This window comes from Lachnellula hyalina (assembly GCF_007821495.1).
Source record: "Lachnellula hyalina strain CBS 185.66 chromosome Unknown contig00119, whole genome shotgun sequence".
Classification (NCBI taxonomy): Eukaryota; Fungi; Ascomycota; class Leotiomycetes; order Helotiales; family Lachnaceae; genus Lachnellula; species Lachnellula hyalina.
The window spans coordinates 23,058-37,709 of record NW_022157233.1 but is presented as its reverse complement, the minus strand read 5'-3'; the positions used below and the strand labels follow the sequence as shown (position 1 = coordinate 37,709).

Here is a 14,652-nt window from a genome sequence, read left to right as displayed (position 1 = left end):
GGTATGGTACGGGTCTATGTTCACTGGTATATATTCACTTTAAGAAGAACGATTTAAATTCATTGGTTAAATTGCCAGTTCAATGAAAGAAGAAGCGCCGGGCAGTTATACACTTGGCGTCTAGCGCTTGAAATAGCCGCGCCTCGATAAACTTCCTAATCAAGTGCCACCAAAAAGTAGTAAGACACACCTCCAGCGACATCAGCAGTCATGGATGACCTCGAATCCCTCGAATTGCTCTCTTTGGTCTCCAAAGTGACTTCGGAACTCCAGAACCATCTTGGGATCAGCGACAAGACCCTCGCCGAGTTCATCATTGCACAGCATGCAGAATGCAAAAACTTGGAGGAGTTTCAGCAGAAGCTGGAGGCAATGGGGGCGGACTTTCCACAAAGTTTGATAGAGAGTGTAGATCGCCTGGTGCTGACTATGCATCCAAAATTTAAGGGAGGGAAAGCAAGGAATGGAGAAAGCGCTGAGGATGGTTCCCGAAAAGTGGCAGAGAAGACGAAGATCTTCAAAGGACTTGCGCTGCCTGACCGGGACGTTCCGTGGCAAGACGAGGGAGACTACTCAAACAACAATGTGAATCAGGGAACAGATGCGATCGACGATACTCTTGCCCTACTCGAGGGCCTCGAAAGCAAGGCCAGAACAGAGAAGCCTGCGACAACCAGTCGCAAACGAAGCAGAAGCCCTGAAGAAGATGATAGGGGACGGAGTCGGAAAGATAGATACAGATCACGGTCACGCTCCGTGGAAGAATCTAGGAGACGAAGGAGACATGGACATGGGGAAGACGAAAATGGGCGCTCGCGGAATGGTCACAAAAGTCATCGCCGAAGACGAGACGATGATGATCAGTTCAAAAGGCCTCCAACTCCAGAAATTGACGACGAACCTATACTTTTCAAGGTGTACGAGGGTCACGTTACAGGAGTCAAGGACTTCGGGTCATTTGTTAATATACACGGCGTTAAAGGCAAGGTGGATGGTCTTGTACATGTATCTGCCTTAGTGGAGGGCCAGCGGGTAAATCACCCCTCAGATTTGGTTTCCAGAGGCCAGCCAGTCAAGGTCAAGATCCTAAAAATTGAAGGCGCCAGAATAGGGCTCTCCATGAAGGATGTCGACCAAGAGACTGGTAGAGATTTAGCTCCACAAGCTAGGATACAATCTGGTGCCAACATGGAACAACTTGGTGGCGCTAAGAATGGATATGGTCTAATAGATGATACAACCGTTGTCTTTGAAGACAGCGTGCCTACTCGCTCACGACAGAAGAAGAGGATGACTTCGCCAGAGCGCTGGGAGATTCGACAGCTTATCGCCTCTGGAGTTGTGAAGGCGTCGGATTACCCGGATCTTGACGAGGATTACAACGCTACACTAAATGGAGAAGGCGAGATGGAGCTTGAGGAAGAAGTCGACATAGAACTCAAGGAGGAGGAGCCCCCTTTCCTGGCAGGTCAAACTAAGCAGTCCCTTGAACTGTCTCCTATCAGAGTAGTCAAGGCACCTGATGGTTCTATGAATCGAGCTGCCATGTCTGGAACGACTCTCGCAAAAGATCGTAGAGAGCTAAGGCAACAAGAGGCCCAAGACAAAGCCGCCGAACAAAGCTCAAAAGTTGACTTGTCGGCACAATGGAATGACCCAATGGCAGCGACTGATGATAGAAAATTTGCCAGCGAACTACGGAATGCTAAACCTGCCGTGTCAAATGAGACTGTTCCAGAATGGAAGAAAATCACGCAGAACAAAGAGCAATCACTTGGACGTCGAACGGATATGACGATTAAGCAGCAGCGAGAGTCGTTGCCAGTGTTCAGTTTCCGGTCAAGAGTTATCGACGCCATCCGTCAAAACCAAATCTTAATTGTAGTCGGTGATACTGGTTCAGGAAAGACGACCCAGTTGACACAGTACTTAGCTGAAGCTGGGTTTGCTAACGATGGCATGATCGGCTGTACCCAACCTCGACGTGTAGCTGCTATGTCAGTGGCAAAGCGTGTGGCCGAGGAAGTTGGATGTCAACTAGGTCAGGAGGTTGGCTACACAATTCGGTTCGAGGATTGCACATCACCAGCGACAAAGATCAAATACATGACTGACGGCATGTTGCAACGAGAAATTTTGATAGATCCTGATCTCAAAAGATACTCTGTTATCATGCTGGATGAAGCTCACGAACGTACGATAGCCACAGATGTTCTTTTTGCTTTGCTCAAGAAGACAGTGAAGCGCCGTCCAGATTTGAAGATTATTGTCACGTCTGCTACGCTAGATGCTGACAAGTTCTCGGCCTATTTCAACGAATGCCCTATCTTTTCGATTCCTGGACGCACTTACCCAGTTGAGGTCATGTATTCCAAGGAGCCTGAATCGGACTATTTGGATGCCGCTCTTGTTACGGTCATGCAAATACATCTAACCGAGCCTCCCGGGGACATTTTACTCTTCTTGACTGGACAGGAAGAAATTGATACGAGTTGTGAAATACTCTTCGAGCGGATGAAAGCCCTCGGTCCAAGCGTTCCAGAGCTCATCATCCTTCCGGTCTACTCTGCTCTCCCCAGTGAAATGCAAAGTAGGATCTTCGACCCAGCGCCTCCTGGCAGCCGCAAGGTTGTCATTGCAACCAATATTGCAGAAACATCAATCACAATTGATCACATCTATTACGTGATTGATCCTGGATTTGTAAAGCAAAATGCGTACGATCCAAAATTGGGAATGGACTCCCTCGTTGTGACGCCTATCTCCCAGGCACAAGCAAAGCAACGTGCTGGACGTGCAGGGAGAACTGGACCAGGAAAGTGCTTCCGTCTCTATACAGAAGCCGCCTTCCAGTCTGAAATGTTGCCTACCTCGATTCCCGAAATTCAACGGCAAAATTTGTCTAACACGATTCTGATGCTCAAGGCTATGGGTATCAATGACTTGCTTCATTTCGACTTTATGGATCCCCCTCCAACAAATACCATGTTGACTGCCCTCGAAGAACTCTACGCTCTTTCTGCACTAGATGACGAAGGTCTATTGACTCGATTAGGCCGCAAGATGGCCGACTTCCCTATGGACCCGTCCCTTGCGAAGGTTATGATTGCAGCGGTCGACCTGAGATGCTCTGACGAAATTCTTAGCATTGTCGCATTGTTGTCCATGCCCCCTCCTTTCTACCGACCCAAAGAAAAACAAACGCAAGCAGATCAGAAGAAAGCGAAGTTCCACGATCCGCACGGCGATCACTTGACGCTACTTAACGTCTACAACGGCTGGAAGCAAAATAAATTCGCCAAGCAGTGGTGTTTCGAGAACTTCATTCAAGAGCGTTCGATGCGGCGAGCAAAGGATGTTCGTGACCAACTCCTCCAGATCATGGGACGGTATAAGCACCCAGTCGTATCTTGTGGTAGAGATACCCAGAAGGTTCGCCAAGCTCTGTGCTCTGGCTTCTTCCGGAATTCGGCAAGGAAGGACCCCCAAGAAGGTTACAAGACACTCATTGAAGGCACGCCTGTCTATTTGCACCCAAGCTCAGCGCTATTTGGCAAGCAAGCGGAGTGGGTCATTTACCACGAACTTATCTTAACAAGTAAGGAGTACATGCACTGTACCACGGCGATTGAGCCACGTTGGCTGGTAGACGCTGCGCCTAGTTTCTTCAAGGTGGCGCCAACGGATAAGTTGAGTAAGAGAAAGAAGGCAGAGAGGATTCAGCCTTTGTATAACAAATTTGCTGCTGAGGATGATTGGAGATTGTCTTCACAAAAGAGGCAAGGCAGAGGTGGTGGAGGAGGAACATGGGGCTAATAATCTGATCGATACCCACCCTAGACATAGAAAGAGCCTGGAAAAATTCGACATATTTGTATCTAGTACCATTCCCTTTGTGTTTGGGTGATCTGTACCAACTTCTACTTAACAAATACCCTGAGCAGGCAATGCTTTGGAAAGGGCAGAACGTACGAAAAGATACCAACTTGTCATTTCTAATAAGAAAAGGGTGATTACGTGCATATCCCAAAGGGCATATAGTCCTCTCCAGTCCTTACGCAAGTAGCTTTTAGCTCCACAAGAGATCGAAGCACTTCTGCAGAAGTCCCAGATGTTGCTTGCATCTCAATTATTCACACCGTAACAGTCACAATAAATACCCTTACCAATTTGATATCAAACCAACGATCGTCAAGAGCGAAACGTAGTCTCTCCTTTCCCATCAAGCAAACCCACAAACCAAAGTTTCTAGTCCTAGCTAGAACTTTGTTGCATTTCGCACCTCCTCGCTTGTTAGTTAGTTGGTTCCCATTCCATTATTTCCATTAGTTCATGGTACTGTAGTGAGCGAAGCGACATCTTAACAGGAATATAATTTGTCTACGGAACTTACATTTCATCTAAAACGTGAGATATTTCACGCCTTCTGGAAGTAGCTGTCAAATGTGTCTTACCTGTGTTCGAGATACTTGATGTTTTTGTTGCTGCTGGTATATTGGGAAGTGATGAATGAATACGAGTGATTTAGGTGTATGAATGAACATGATATCACGTTGGTAGAAGGAAACGGGATATTTTCCACTATTAAATTACCGGGAAAGAACAAGTTCTTTTTACTTCGCATTATTACTTGCCGGACAAACAAACAAACAAACAAACAACAAATAAATTAACGTCCCCTCTAACTCATCCCCCATAATCCCTCAGATTCCTCATCTGGATAGGATCATCTCTTTTCAGAATAGACAAACGCACCAGCCCACCCTCACTCACCGACCCCATTTTAAGCGGAAAGTCGCGATTCCTCCTCGTCAACTCTATGCCATCCAGCAGTGGCCCGTCTTTAGACGGCAACGACACGTATTTCGAATCCCGAATGATTGAACTCGTATATCCCAGGAATCCGGGATTCAGGTTAACGCAATCGCAGATTACGCCTGCGACTGCGGCGAGCAGCATGAGCATCGTTGCGATGAAGAGGAATGCGAACCAGGGCCAGGATACGGAGTATACTTCTTCCGAGGCTGTCAGGGTTGCTAGTGTGCTGATGTTGTCGGGGAAGCTTAAGGATGAGCCTTCGGACATTAGAGTGTTGGTTTGGCTGAGGGAGTAGTAGGTATTGAGGAGCTGTCCCAAACGGGCTGAAAAGACGTTTGCGGGAATGTTCGTAAGAACCGCTGCGCCGTCGGCTTGTGCGATGTCTGTGGTGGATGTACTGTTTAGGTAGGACACAGACGGGTCGGTTTTAGATCCGGCTTGTGTAGCACCAAAGGATCGAGGGAGTCCTAGAGAGATCGCGTCGAAGATCTCTGGGAAGGATAATGGTGTTATGGCGGAAGGTGCGCGATGTCGTTCGGAGTTTCGTTGAGTGACGACGTGGCAGTCCGGTTGGGCATTGGCTGATTGCGTGCAAGTGATGTTCGATTCGACGTATGTTTGCTGCACTTGACAACGTGCTGCTTGTATTGATGGGGAGGGAGTCGAGTCGGAGGATACATCCAATGACTGGAACAACAATGTTCCCAATGTAGCCTGACTGTCGGAGAGATCACGGAGGTAACAAGGGGAAGCAATGTAGCCATTGTCCCCTGGTTGGCAAGATCTTGTGGATGAAGTTGTTGATAAACTCCGATTAAACTCAGGTGAGATAAAGGTGTCCATGCCCAATGACCAGGTAGCAGTAGTCAAGTCAGACGCGAGAGTAGTGGAAGAGACATTGGAGCCATGATACGTTCCGTTACTCAGCGAGTATGTTGCATTAGTTAGACTGTCATGCTCGAAAGGCTGCAGGTCTACCAAGGTACTCATTCCAATTATACTGCCGCAATTCAGTTCGATATAGCTCGACTCCATAGAAAAGTCTGTCACCCCCATCTGTATCCCAGCGATGGGGATACCGGTCAAGGCGGAGTAAACAGTTGAATCGTTTGGTGATGCCCAGCCATCTCTTGTCTCCTCGAGGGAAGATTGATATGGAATTTTGACATTTCCCCACAAATCCATCGACCCGTTCTTCGTATCCGATGGACCCAAAACTGCAGCAACGTACATTGATGTAAAAGTTGTCGTTGACTGCAATTGAGCCGCATCTGGGGGTGAGATTGCAGAGCCGCTTGCTAATAGTGATTCCGAGTCCGTGTCGAAGTATGGCATGGTTGTTTGTGACTTGCCAGTTGCTAATTTTAGAGACAAGAGCCTCAAAAATGCTTGACTTCCGACTGGGGACATCACCCACATTACCAAAAGTCCAAGACCGAGCAAGTTGAAGAACCGAAGCCGAGCGTGTGTGCCTATTGCATTGCCAAAGGTCATACTCCCCTGCAAAAGTCAGAAAATGAGCTTTACGTCTTTGGGGAAGTTTGAAGAGATTGGCTCGAGAGGGGAGATGCTGTAAGTATTCGCAAGTGCCTGAAGTATTCTAAAGTAGGAATAAAATGAGATCCCCAGCCTTCTTACCATGATCTGTTCCAGTGAACCAAGCTTTACCCCGTGCTCTAGACGATAGCCTGCAACTTTTACTGCAGCTCTGCCAATGAGTGCCGCGAAAGCAATAGGGAAAAATGTCCCCGCCTGTATGAGGTCAATATCAGATGTATGTTGGGCGTGTAGAACCAGGCCTCATTCTCAACATACCACCACCATTAAATTCCAATATGCCACCCAGTGCTGCCTGTCATTTGTGGCTTTATTATCATTAACTCCTATGACGATAGCAAGTGCGAAGAAGACCAGAGGAATGAAGAGGAATGATAGATTTGTGAGAATCATAGACCATAAATCCCTCCCAGTTTTGCCTAGCGAGTGTGACTTTGGAGGGTAACCAGGGGCAATCTCAATGTCATTTCCCCGAGCCCAAGGTTCGGTGGATGATGGAGCTTCCAGGCCGCGGAAGTCATCCTCACTATATGGGACCGTCCTGGAACGTGGATTCTCTGGAACGGGTTTCCGTCGAACAATTGGTACAGTAGACCTTGGTATTGGCCTTCCCACCATTTCTGGTACATGATTTGCTGCACGTCTAACTTCTAGAAATGAAGGTCCTCGTCCTAGTGGTACATCCCTCACTGCAGGCTCGTCCGCCGTGCGCCTAACCTCCTGGAAGGGATGTGGTGGTGTGTATATTGGTGACACTATGTCAACTCCATGGTGCTCATACCGATTTGAACCAAGTGTATTGGGAGCTTCAGGCAACCCGTTCTCGAAGTTTGCTGATATGGGAGAAACATCGGACACAGGTCTGGGTTTAACCGTAGGTTGTGTAGGACGAGGCCTCTGGTCTTCATCCCCTCTATTCCAAGCTCGATTGTAGACTGGCTCGCTCAGTACTTCGAAGCTGTACCATCCTTCATAAGGCATGCCTGATAAATTGTTCGCATGGAAATTATTTCACCCGGGGCAGACATTGAAAAAAAGTATAGAAAATCACTTGACTCGGGCTGAACTGGGCCCTACCTAGCTTTAGACCGTACAACGCATACAAGAGATCCCATGATGACATGATAGCAGCTACGTTAATCATTGCGCAAGACCTCCTGGTTTGGTAAGGAACTCGCTTAATACGTATAGGCCTGCTCTTATTCGCTGTCTTGCGAGTTTGCGAGTCTGAAGGAAGAGAAGGAGCCAGACTCGACTTAGTATGTCAGCCAGCGTGTTACAGAGCATGAAGAGGAAGCTTGTTTGGGACAAAAAGCTGATTGTTTCAACTAAAATCCGGTGCGTTCTCGAGATCCTTCCCAAAAGCTGCGCCCACAATAAATCCTTCCGCATAATTTAATTGGCCGTTTCTCACGGGTCTGGACCAAGAATACCACAACGGGTGGATGACACACGAATTGCATAACCTAATCGGACGGCAACGATTAAAATAAGCATTCTGAAACCGACAGATCTTGCAATTGGGATCCGAACATCTTGGTTGTGACTCGTCGAGTCATCGGTCGCATGTTCCCTTTAAGCCTCCTAGCTGTCAGCAGGCGGGTCTTTGAATATATAATACGAGAAACCCACCAACAAAACCATGTCCTAATCCGTGCTTCATCTATTCCAGATAGACGCCACGTGTATCAGATTCCGAGGGTGATTGCGAGAATCTCGCTTTAACTTCCCCTCTACTACGCAGTGATCTCAGATCAGTTTCGTGACATATCGTGGACCAAGAACTTGAACAAGTGCCTTGTCCGCGGTCTGGGACACATCGAACGACAATTCCATGGATATTGTAAACCTGTCGTACAGTCTGAATTAGGATTTGGCCTTCCTCTGCCTCCGAGATTTAGACTTTTTCCCCTCGCCGACAACTGGGGCGTCTGACTTGTCTGGTACATGTTCGGCCGACTGCTTATTCTTCTCCAATTCTTCTTTTTCCTTCTTTTGTAAGGCCCTCTTGACGGCTTCTTCCCTTTCGACCCTCTCAATTAGTTTCTCACTGCTCTCCCACAGCTTCTTAGCAATCTTTTCATCTTTGACATCGATCCTAGCATAATCTAACTCTCGACATTCCTTTATCAATTTTCCACCTTCGCCGCGTCCTAGTGTAGCTTCCATTGCGGCGTATAACAAGTTCTGGGCTCCACCTTCCGAGGATTTAAGTAGGAGCCAGACCGTCTGCCACAACGCCAAATATAATCCTAAACCCCAAAGTGTTCCTCTTGTCAACCAACGCCGCATTCCTGGAGTTCGCGAATATCCCGGGTCTACAAATACAACCCGAGCATTGGAAGGCGCGCCATCCGGTCTCTTGCGTGAATCCAAATGTTTTTGAAATGCTTGTCCAAATATCATCAATGCCAGTTTGCTGCGAGCATAAGCTTTCGCCGGGGTCCAATCCTTTTTGGTCAAAGCTTCACTCCCATCGATGATGGGAGGCGAGGCAATGTATGCAGAGCACGTTGTGAATAGGATCCGGACATCTCGGTCTGGCGGCTGGGCTCTGATGGCAGGACTGAGTATGCTGAGAAGGTGGAAATTGGCTAGATAATTTACCACCCAAGTTTCTTCCAAGCCTTCGTCGCTCAATACTCGAGGCTTGCCAGGAGGCGTAAGAGTCGAACCGCAAAGAATAATCATGTCTAGTCGTCGAGGCGGTGCATTGTCAATCCATTTCGTAGCAAATTGGCGGATGCTGTGTAGGGAAGACAAGTCTACTTGCTCGGCATAGATCATTTCGTTCCCAGATTGTTCTCGTAAATCGTCAATGTAGTCGACAAGGAATATGTCCTTGGGAGATTGGTGGACGAGCAGGACGATTTGGGCGCCCCTCCGTGCCAGACTGAGAGCTGTCGCTGCCCCTATGCCAGATGTTCCTCCTGTTATCATAATGACTTTACTGTGCATCTGCCGCTCCGAAGTGTTGACTTTGCCAGCCAAGTACCATTTTAGAAGGCCGATGAAGGCTACGACGGCGACAACTTTGAGGACTGTCAAGGGCCCAGGCAGACCAGGTATGCCTTTCCAGAAATAGTCTGCAATGAAAGGCAACGGCATTGCGGCGGTGGGTGAAGGGAGGAGGAGAAAAGGAGAGGAGGAGAGGGGGTATGTTGTGAAGTGAAATGAAGAACTTGACAGCTATGAGATTATAAAATGACGACGCTCCCTGACCTGAAATACCGTATTCAGGTCAGGTCAGGTCAGGGGCACATTTTCTAGCGAGTTAGTAGAATTTAAGCTTAAATATTTAGCGTCTTCGGCGTTACTATCTCTAAAGTTCCAGAAGGCTGACAACGCCATTCAACGTCTCAAACCATCAACGTCAACATCGCCATCAATAGGGCCACAATGGCCGAAGAAGAAGAAGACACTTACGAGATTCCTCTTCAGGACCAAAGAGTCTTTGGAGCAGGGATCAAGCGCAAACGCGTACAGTTTGTGCCTTCGAGTTCAAAAGCTCCCTCGATCACAACTTCTAGCACTCCTGCAAAGTCTGTCAGTGATCTCTATCTCAACTTGGTTCTCCCGGGAGACTCCAAAGCAAACGCAGAAGAGCACGGGACTTTCCCGTCAGCAATAGCAGGTCCTGCAGTGTCTCATGGCGAGGGAGCAGACGAGGCACAGGTCTGCGAGATCTGCAACCTACCCTTATCAGACCCTGTTCCATCAGTAAGTGGCAATGAGCCAGAAACAACTGATATAACCCTCAAACGCCCTCCATCGAAACTACGGCCACACGAAGCATCTCTGGCCCACCAAGTCTGCCTTGCACACTCACACCCGCCCTCACACCTTGACCGGAGCCGCAAGGGTCTGGCCTATCTATCTGCTTATGGATGGGATCCCGACGCTCGGCGTGGGCTGGGGGCTTCAGGGCAAGGCATACAATTTCCTATTAAGACGAAACCGAAGGATGATAAGATGGGTATTGGTGTGGTTCTGCCAAAGCCGGGGGAAATTAGGAAGAAAGAGAAGTCGAAGAGGTTGGATGCGGGGAAGGTCAAGAAGCTTTACGAGAAAGATAAGAGGAAGACTGAACGGCTGAGGGAGATGTTTTACCAGAATGAAGATGTGGACAGATATTTGGGAAAGGGATAATGGTTCATGGGAATGGAGTTGGGATGCTGTTGGTTGTGTATGTCGTACTTGCTTTTGATACCCCTTTGAATTACTAACGTTTTGTGAAGCACTTGGCAAGAGCCAGTGTCTTTACCCACAAATCTATTCAAATCAAAATGATACTACTATCTATCTTTTTTTTCTGCGTTGTGGTTTGTGAATGAACTTCAGAAGCCGAGCTATGCATTCAAATATATCACCCTTTTAAATCGCTCTCCTCGCGATCGACTAGACGAGACATCCCCTATGACCAACCACACCCCACCTCCACGTTAGAACACTCGTCTAGTCAGGAGATAGCTTGCGTGACATCTGCAGGTCTCATGTATTGGTATAAGAGTAGATGAGCCAAAGAGCTTCTTCAATTCGGCAACGCATGGCATGTTTGTACCTAATCTTGAGTATATACTCTATATGTTCGTATACATTCCCTCTTCAGCAACGCACGCATGTTTATTTGTAATATTGAATATATTTGTATATCTTCAAATACATAAGGACTTGCAACTAATAAATAAATCATACATATATGCATTCACGCAAGCTTTGGTAAAAACATTGATTTCGGGGGTGGGTGCCTTTAGTAATGAGGATAACGCCTGGGGGTCTAATGTTTCCTGTTTTTTGCTTTTCGTTCACTAATGAAGTCTAAAGAGGGGCATTTGTTTTGGTATATCTTTCAAGTGTTTGTTCGCAGAGCGGGGTTATTAGACAGTAGAAGGAATCGAGACGCCAAACACCAGAATTAGTCCCAAGACTTCTCTTATTATGCATCGAGAAGAGAACTGGCATATCCAAGCCAAGGTACCTACAGTACCTACTTGTATAGAACTAAGTGAGCGAGCAAGCCGCGTCCCCGACACTCGCAATACCGACTCCACACACTATACCTCCCAATTCCATACTTCCTCACTATCCTATATGCAATTGCAAAGACCGTGAGTTGTGGTGAATGAATAAATGAATGAACGAAAGGTACGGAAGAGAAAATGGTAGGTACACATTACTCTACCTTGAATGCAAGCTACAAGATGAAGATAGCACTGCAGCTCACTACGGAGCTATAAGTCAGTCAGTCAGTCAGTCAGTCAGTCTAGTCTAATTCCCATTTTCAAAATGCATTCGTGAATCTCATTGCCGTATGAACGGGAGTATCCGCTAATTACTACGTAGAATACCCCGAGTTAGTTCCTATGCACATACCAAACTCATATCTATTTACGAAGCCCTGCCTAACCTAACTCCTCTCCCCGCTATGCGCTATGCGTTCAACGCCTGCAAAAAACCACAATGCACCCGTTACATGAATCATTTCTTACTCCCGAAAAAGCCTCGCTTCTTTTTCTCTTTGCCGTCTTTACTCTTCTTCTCCAGCTTCCCCTTGTGGTCCCCGCTATCACCATTCAATGGGATTGGACCGCCGCCGCCAGAATTCATGCTCATTGCCGCTACTCCGGCAGTGGGTGGTTGTGGTGCGTAGGCATTTGGAGAATATCCAGGACTTTTTTGCGGCGGAATTGGGACTCTTTGTACGGGTGTGCCTCTGCCCGGGACGCCTAACCCTTGACCTGGTCTTGGAGGTGCCGTATTCGCAACCGGTCGAGGAGGAGGGTCGTTCCTCTGGAATAAGAATTCAGGGGCTTTAGGTTTTGGTCGATCGACTGGGAGATCCAACCTTCGCCTGTCCACGGTCAAATCTCCTATTTGTCTTATGAACATTGCTGGCGTCATCATATGAGATGTAGCCAGAAATATGTCTTTGTTCATTGCAGTAGACACTTCATAGCAAGCCCGGGATTCCGAATAAGTGGCACCTCCTGCCATGAAAACAATTATTCTTTGTTGGGTTTCAGTTGTGGACATTCGGTTTCGTGCCCATGTGGGCTTGGCACTTCGTAAAGATGCCTGTGATTGTATGGCCAGCTCTGCGGAGTTATCTAGTGACTTGTTGATGTAGGGAAAAGTTTCTGTATCAAGGGCTCCCCTGGCCAGATTTTCAAGCATTATTTTAACGTTGGGCTCGAATCGGGAAAGTGCATATTCTTCGCTCTGAGCAGTTGGAGCGGTCTTTCTTGGAAATAATGGCTCTCTAACGAGTTTGGGGTCTTTTAGAGCTTTGACAGTATGGGCTCCGAGCAATTCCATGTTCATCACCACCTCCGCATTGTTTGTCGGAAGTGATGAATGTGCAAGAAGACGCTGAATATCTTCTGGTATCACGCCTTCGCGATACATGATGTAGAGTATGATGAGTCGTAACCGGTCTGGGCCGTTAATACTTGGATCGTCAAGTAGTCGTACTATTTGATCGGCCAAATTCTTGGGTTTTCGAAAATCCTCGTCCAAGCCCGTGGCGAGGGATTGCTCGACAGAAGCAATGTCTGGGAGCCTGTGGTGCTGGAAAATGTCCATACATTCTTGGGCCATAGTCAAATGTAACGAATATAGCTCTTTCAGCTCCTGAAATTGTGGTAGTCCAGCCAACATATCCTTAATAGCGTTCAAACTCGTGGCATCTGCTTCTGAATTTGTGAAATGGGGATTCTCTTGGATGAACTTTTGGAAGTCACCCATTAACTTTTCAATCGTATCCTTCATGTGTCGATGCCTATTCTCAACCCATATCTTATCCTTTTCCCCAATTTCCATGTCTTTCGCCTGTGAATTTTCTTGTCCTTCATTGACAACCGTTTTGTAAGTCACAGTGTCTCCTTCCTTTATCGGTAGCAGGTCATGGGCCATGGCTTGATATGTGAATTCGTGGATCAGCGGAGCAATTAAATCCATTGATCGGTCGGTAATAATGAGAACTCCCTGTGGTCTGGATGTGGCGGGTGGCCAGTTCGCGTTGTATTTTGCGTATGCATCCAGTTCCTCCTGAACGAATTTTGCCAGGTGAACAGATAGGACGTGTGCTTCGTGTAATGGTTTCTTCGGTTTGTAATATCTGACTTTGGGGTATTCTCCCAAAGAAACACAAATCCCGGTAATCTGGAGCACATCAGCCTTGTACGAGAGATAGAATTCGCTAACCCAACCTTTTGTGCAAGATTCTGCAGATGATCCCGAACAAGGTTGTTACACGCTGGGTGATATAGAATTGGGAAACTCCAAGGATCTCTGAATGTTACTAAATGTGATTCGCGAGGGAAATAATCGATCGACAATGTCAGAAACCCCGCTGTTTGGTCCTTTGCCTCTCTAGTATCCAGACGCCGGCGTAGCTGGGGGTGGAGGAGCGCAGTCCATACGAGGAAGGCATTCCGGTATCTTCGGCGCTCGAAGTCTGCCATTAGACAGTCGACAATATGCGGTTGCGGCGACAATAGGTAGATGGCATCCATATCAGTATTCATTTCCCTCTTCTCCTCAACCCGCTCAATATCTATTCACATTTAGCACTTATTATAAGAGGTCCAGCGGGCCACGCACTCGCGATATTCTCGTTGAGAATGTCATCTTCCTTCACCACGTTGTCTAATATCTTCTTGGAATTTTCGTCGACGACCAGCACCTTCCACTGTAGAGAGAATTAGCAGGTTCCAAAGAATTGCAAATGGCAACCCTACATCGCCTCGTGTTATATTTCTGATTGTAGCTAAGATTGCTGTTGTGCCATGTCAGTTGTGGTCGGTCTTGAGCGGGGGATGGCATGGCATGGTCTGCTCACTGTCGCGCTGTTCCTGGATCGCGGACGCCCCCATCTTGGCTATGTGGAGGGCGAGCCCCAAGTAATTGTCTCGAATAATTTGCTAGGTATTGCTAAAAAGAGGTCTTCTGGGTCCGTATTCTAAAGATCGAGGATTTGTTCTGTAGTTGAATTGGTTGACTTGTGTCAGGAAGGCTTGGCGGGGTGGCATATAGGTACCGACAGTTTCACCGCTTGCGGCTAATTATTGTAGCTTGGCAGCAGGTAAGGTACCTCAGCAGGGTTACCTAGGTCAATTATATATGATTGGCTTTCCCAATAACTTATGAATAACCTGTAAAGTTTAAAGAACTGCTTAATAATCATAAGTTACTTCTACCTGAGAGTCAGACTAGTATGCTATATTCACAGCGGAAAGTTTTGTTCGTATGATTGGCAGTGTTCGCTGTCTAGCATAG

General features: G+C 47.3%; 4 protein-coding genes across 4 annotated transcripts; 2 read left to right on the top strand and 2 right to left on the bottom strand.

Annotated features, from left to right (window-relative positions):
* Window positions 1-210: 210 nt before the first annotated feature.
* On the top strand, window positions 211-3,816 carry prp22 (Pre-mRNA-splicing factor ATP-dependent RNA helicase; the record flags this gene model as incomplete). The annotated part of the gene is made up of 1 exon (XM_031150574.1): window positions 211-3,816. The coding sequence occupies one exon, from the start codon at window positions 211-213 to the stop codon at window positions 3,814-3,816; it is 3,606 nt and encodes a 1,201-aa protein (XP_031003517.1).
* A 4,425-nt stretch (window positions 3,817-8,241) lies between these two features.
* LHYA1_G005629 (putative oxidoreductase) lies at window positions 8,242-9,483 on the bottom strand (the record flags this gene model as incomplete). The annotated part of the gene is made up of 1 exon (XM_031150573.1): window positions 8,242-9,483. One exon carries the CDS (start codon window positions 9,481-9,483, stop codon window positions 8,242-8,244), a length of 1,242 nt encoding a protein of 413 aa, XP_031003528.1.
* Window positions 9,484-9,774: 291 nt separating this feature from the next.
* LHYA1_G005628 (uncharacterized protein) lies at window positions 9,775-10,524 on the top strand (the record flags this gene model as incomplete). Its single annotated transcript, XM_031150572.1, has 1 exon — window positions 9,775-10,524. The coding sequence occupies one exon, from the start codon at window positions 9,775-9,777 to the stop codon at window positions 10,522-10,524; it is 750 nt and encodes a 249-aa protein (XP_031003529.1).
* A 1,329-nt stretch (window positions 10,525-11,853) lies between these two features.
* sec1 (Protein transport protein) lies at window positions 11,854-14,249 on the bottom strand (the record flags this gene model as incomplete). The annotated part of the gene is made up of 5 exons (XM_031150571.1): window positions 11,854-13,536; window positions 13,584-13,930; window positions 13,978-14,065; window positions 14,115-14,152; window positions 14,216-14,249. The coding sequence occupies 5 exons, from the start codon at window positions 14,247-14,249 to the stop codon at window positions 11,854-11,856; spliced, it is 2,190 nt and encodes a 729-aa protein (XP_031003532.1).
* Between the last annotated feature and the right edge of the window lie 403 nt (window positions 14,250-14,652).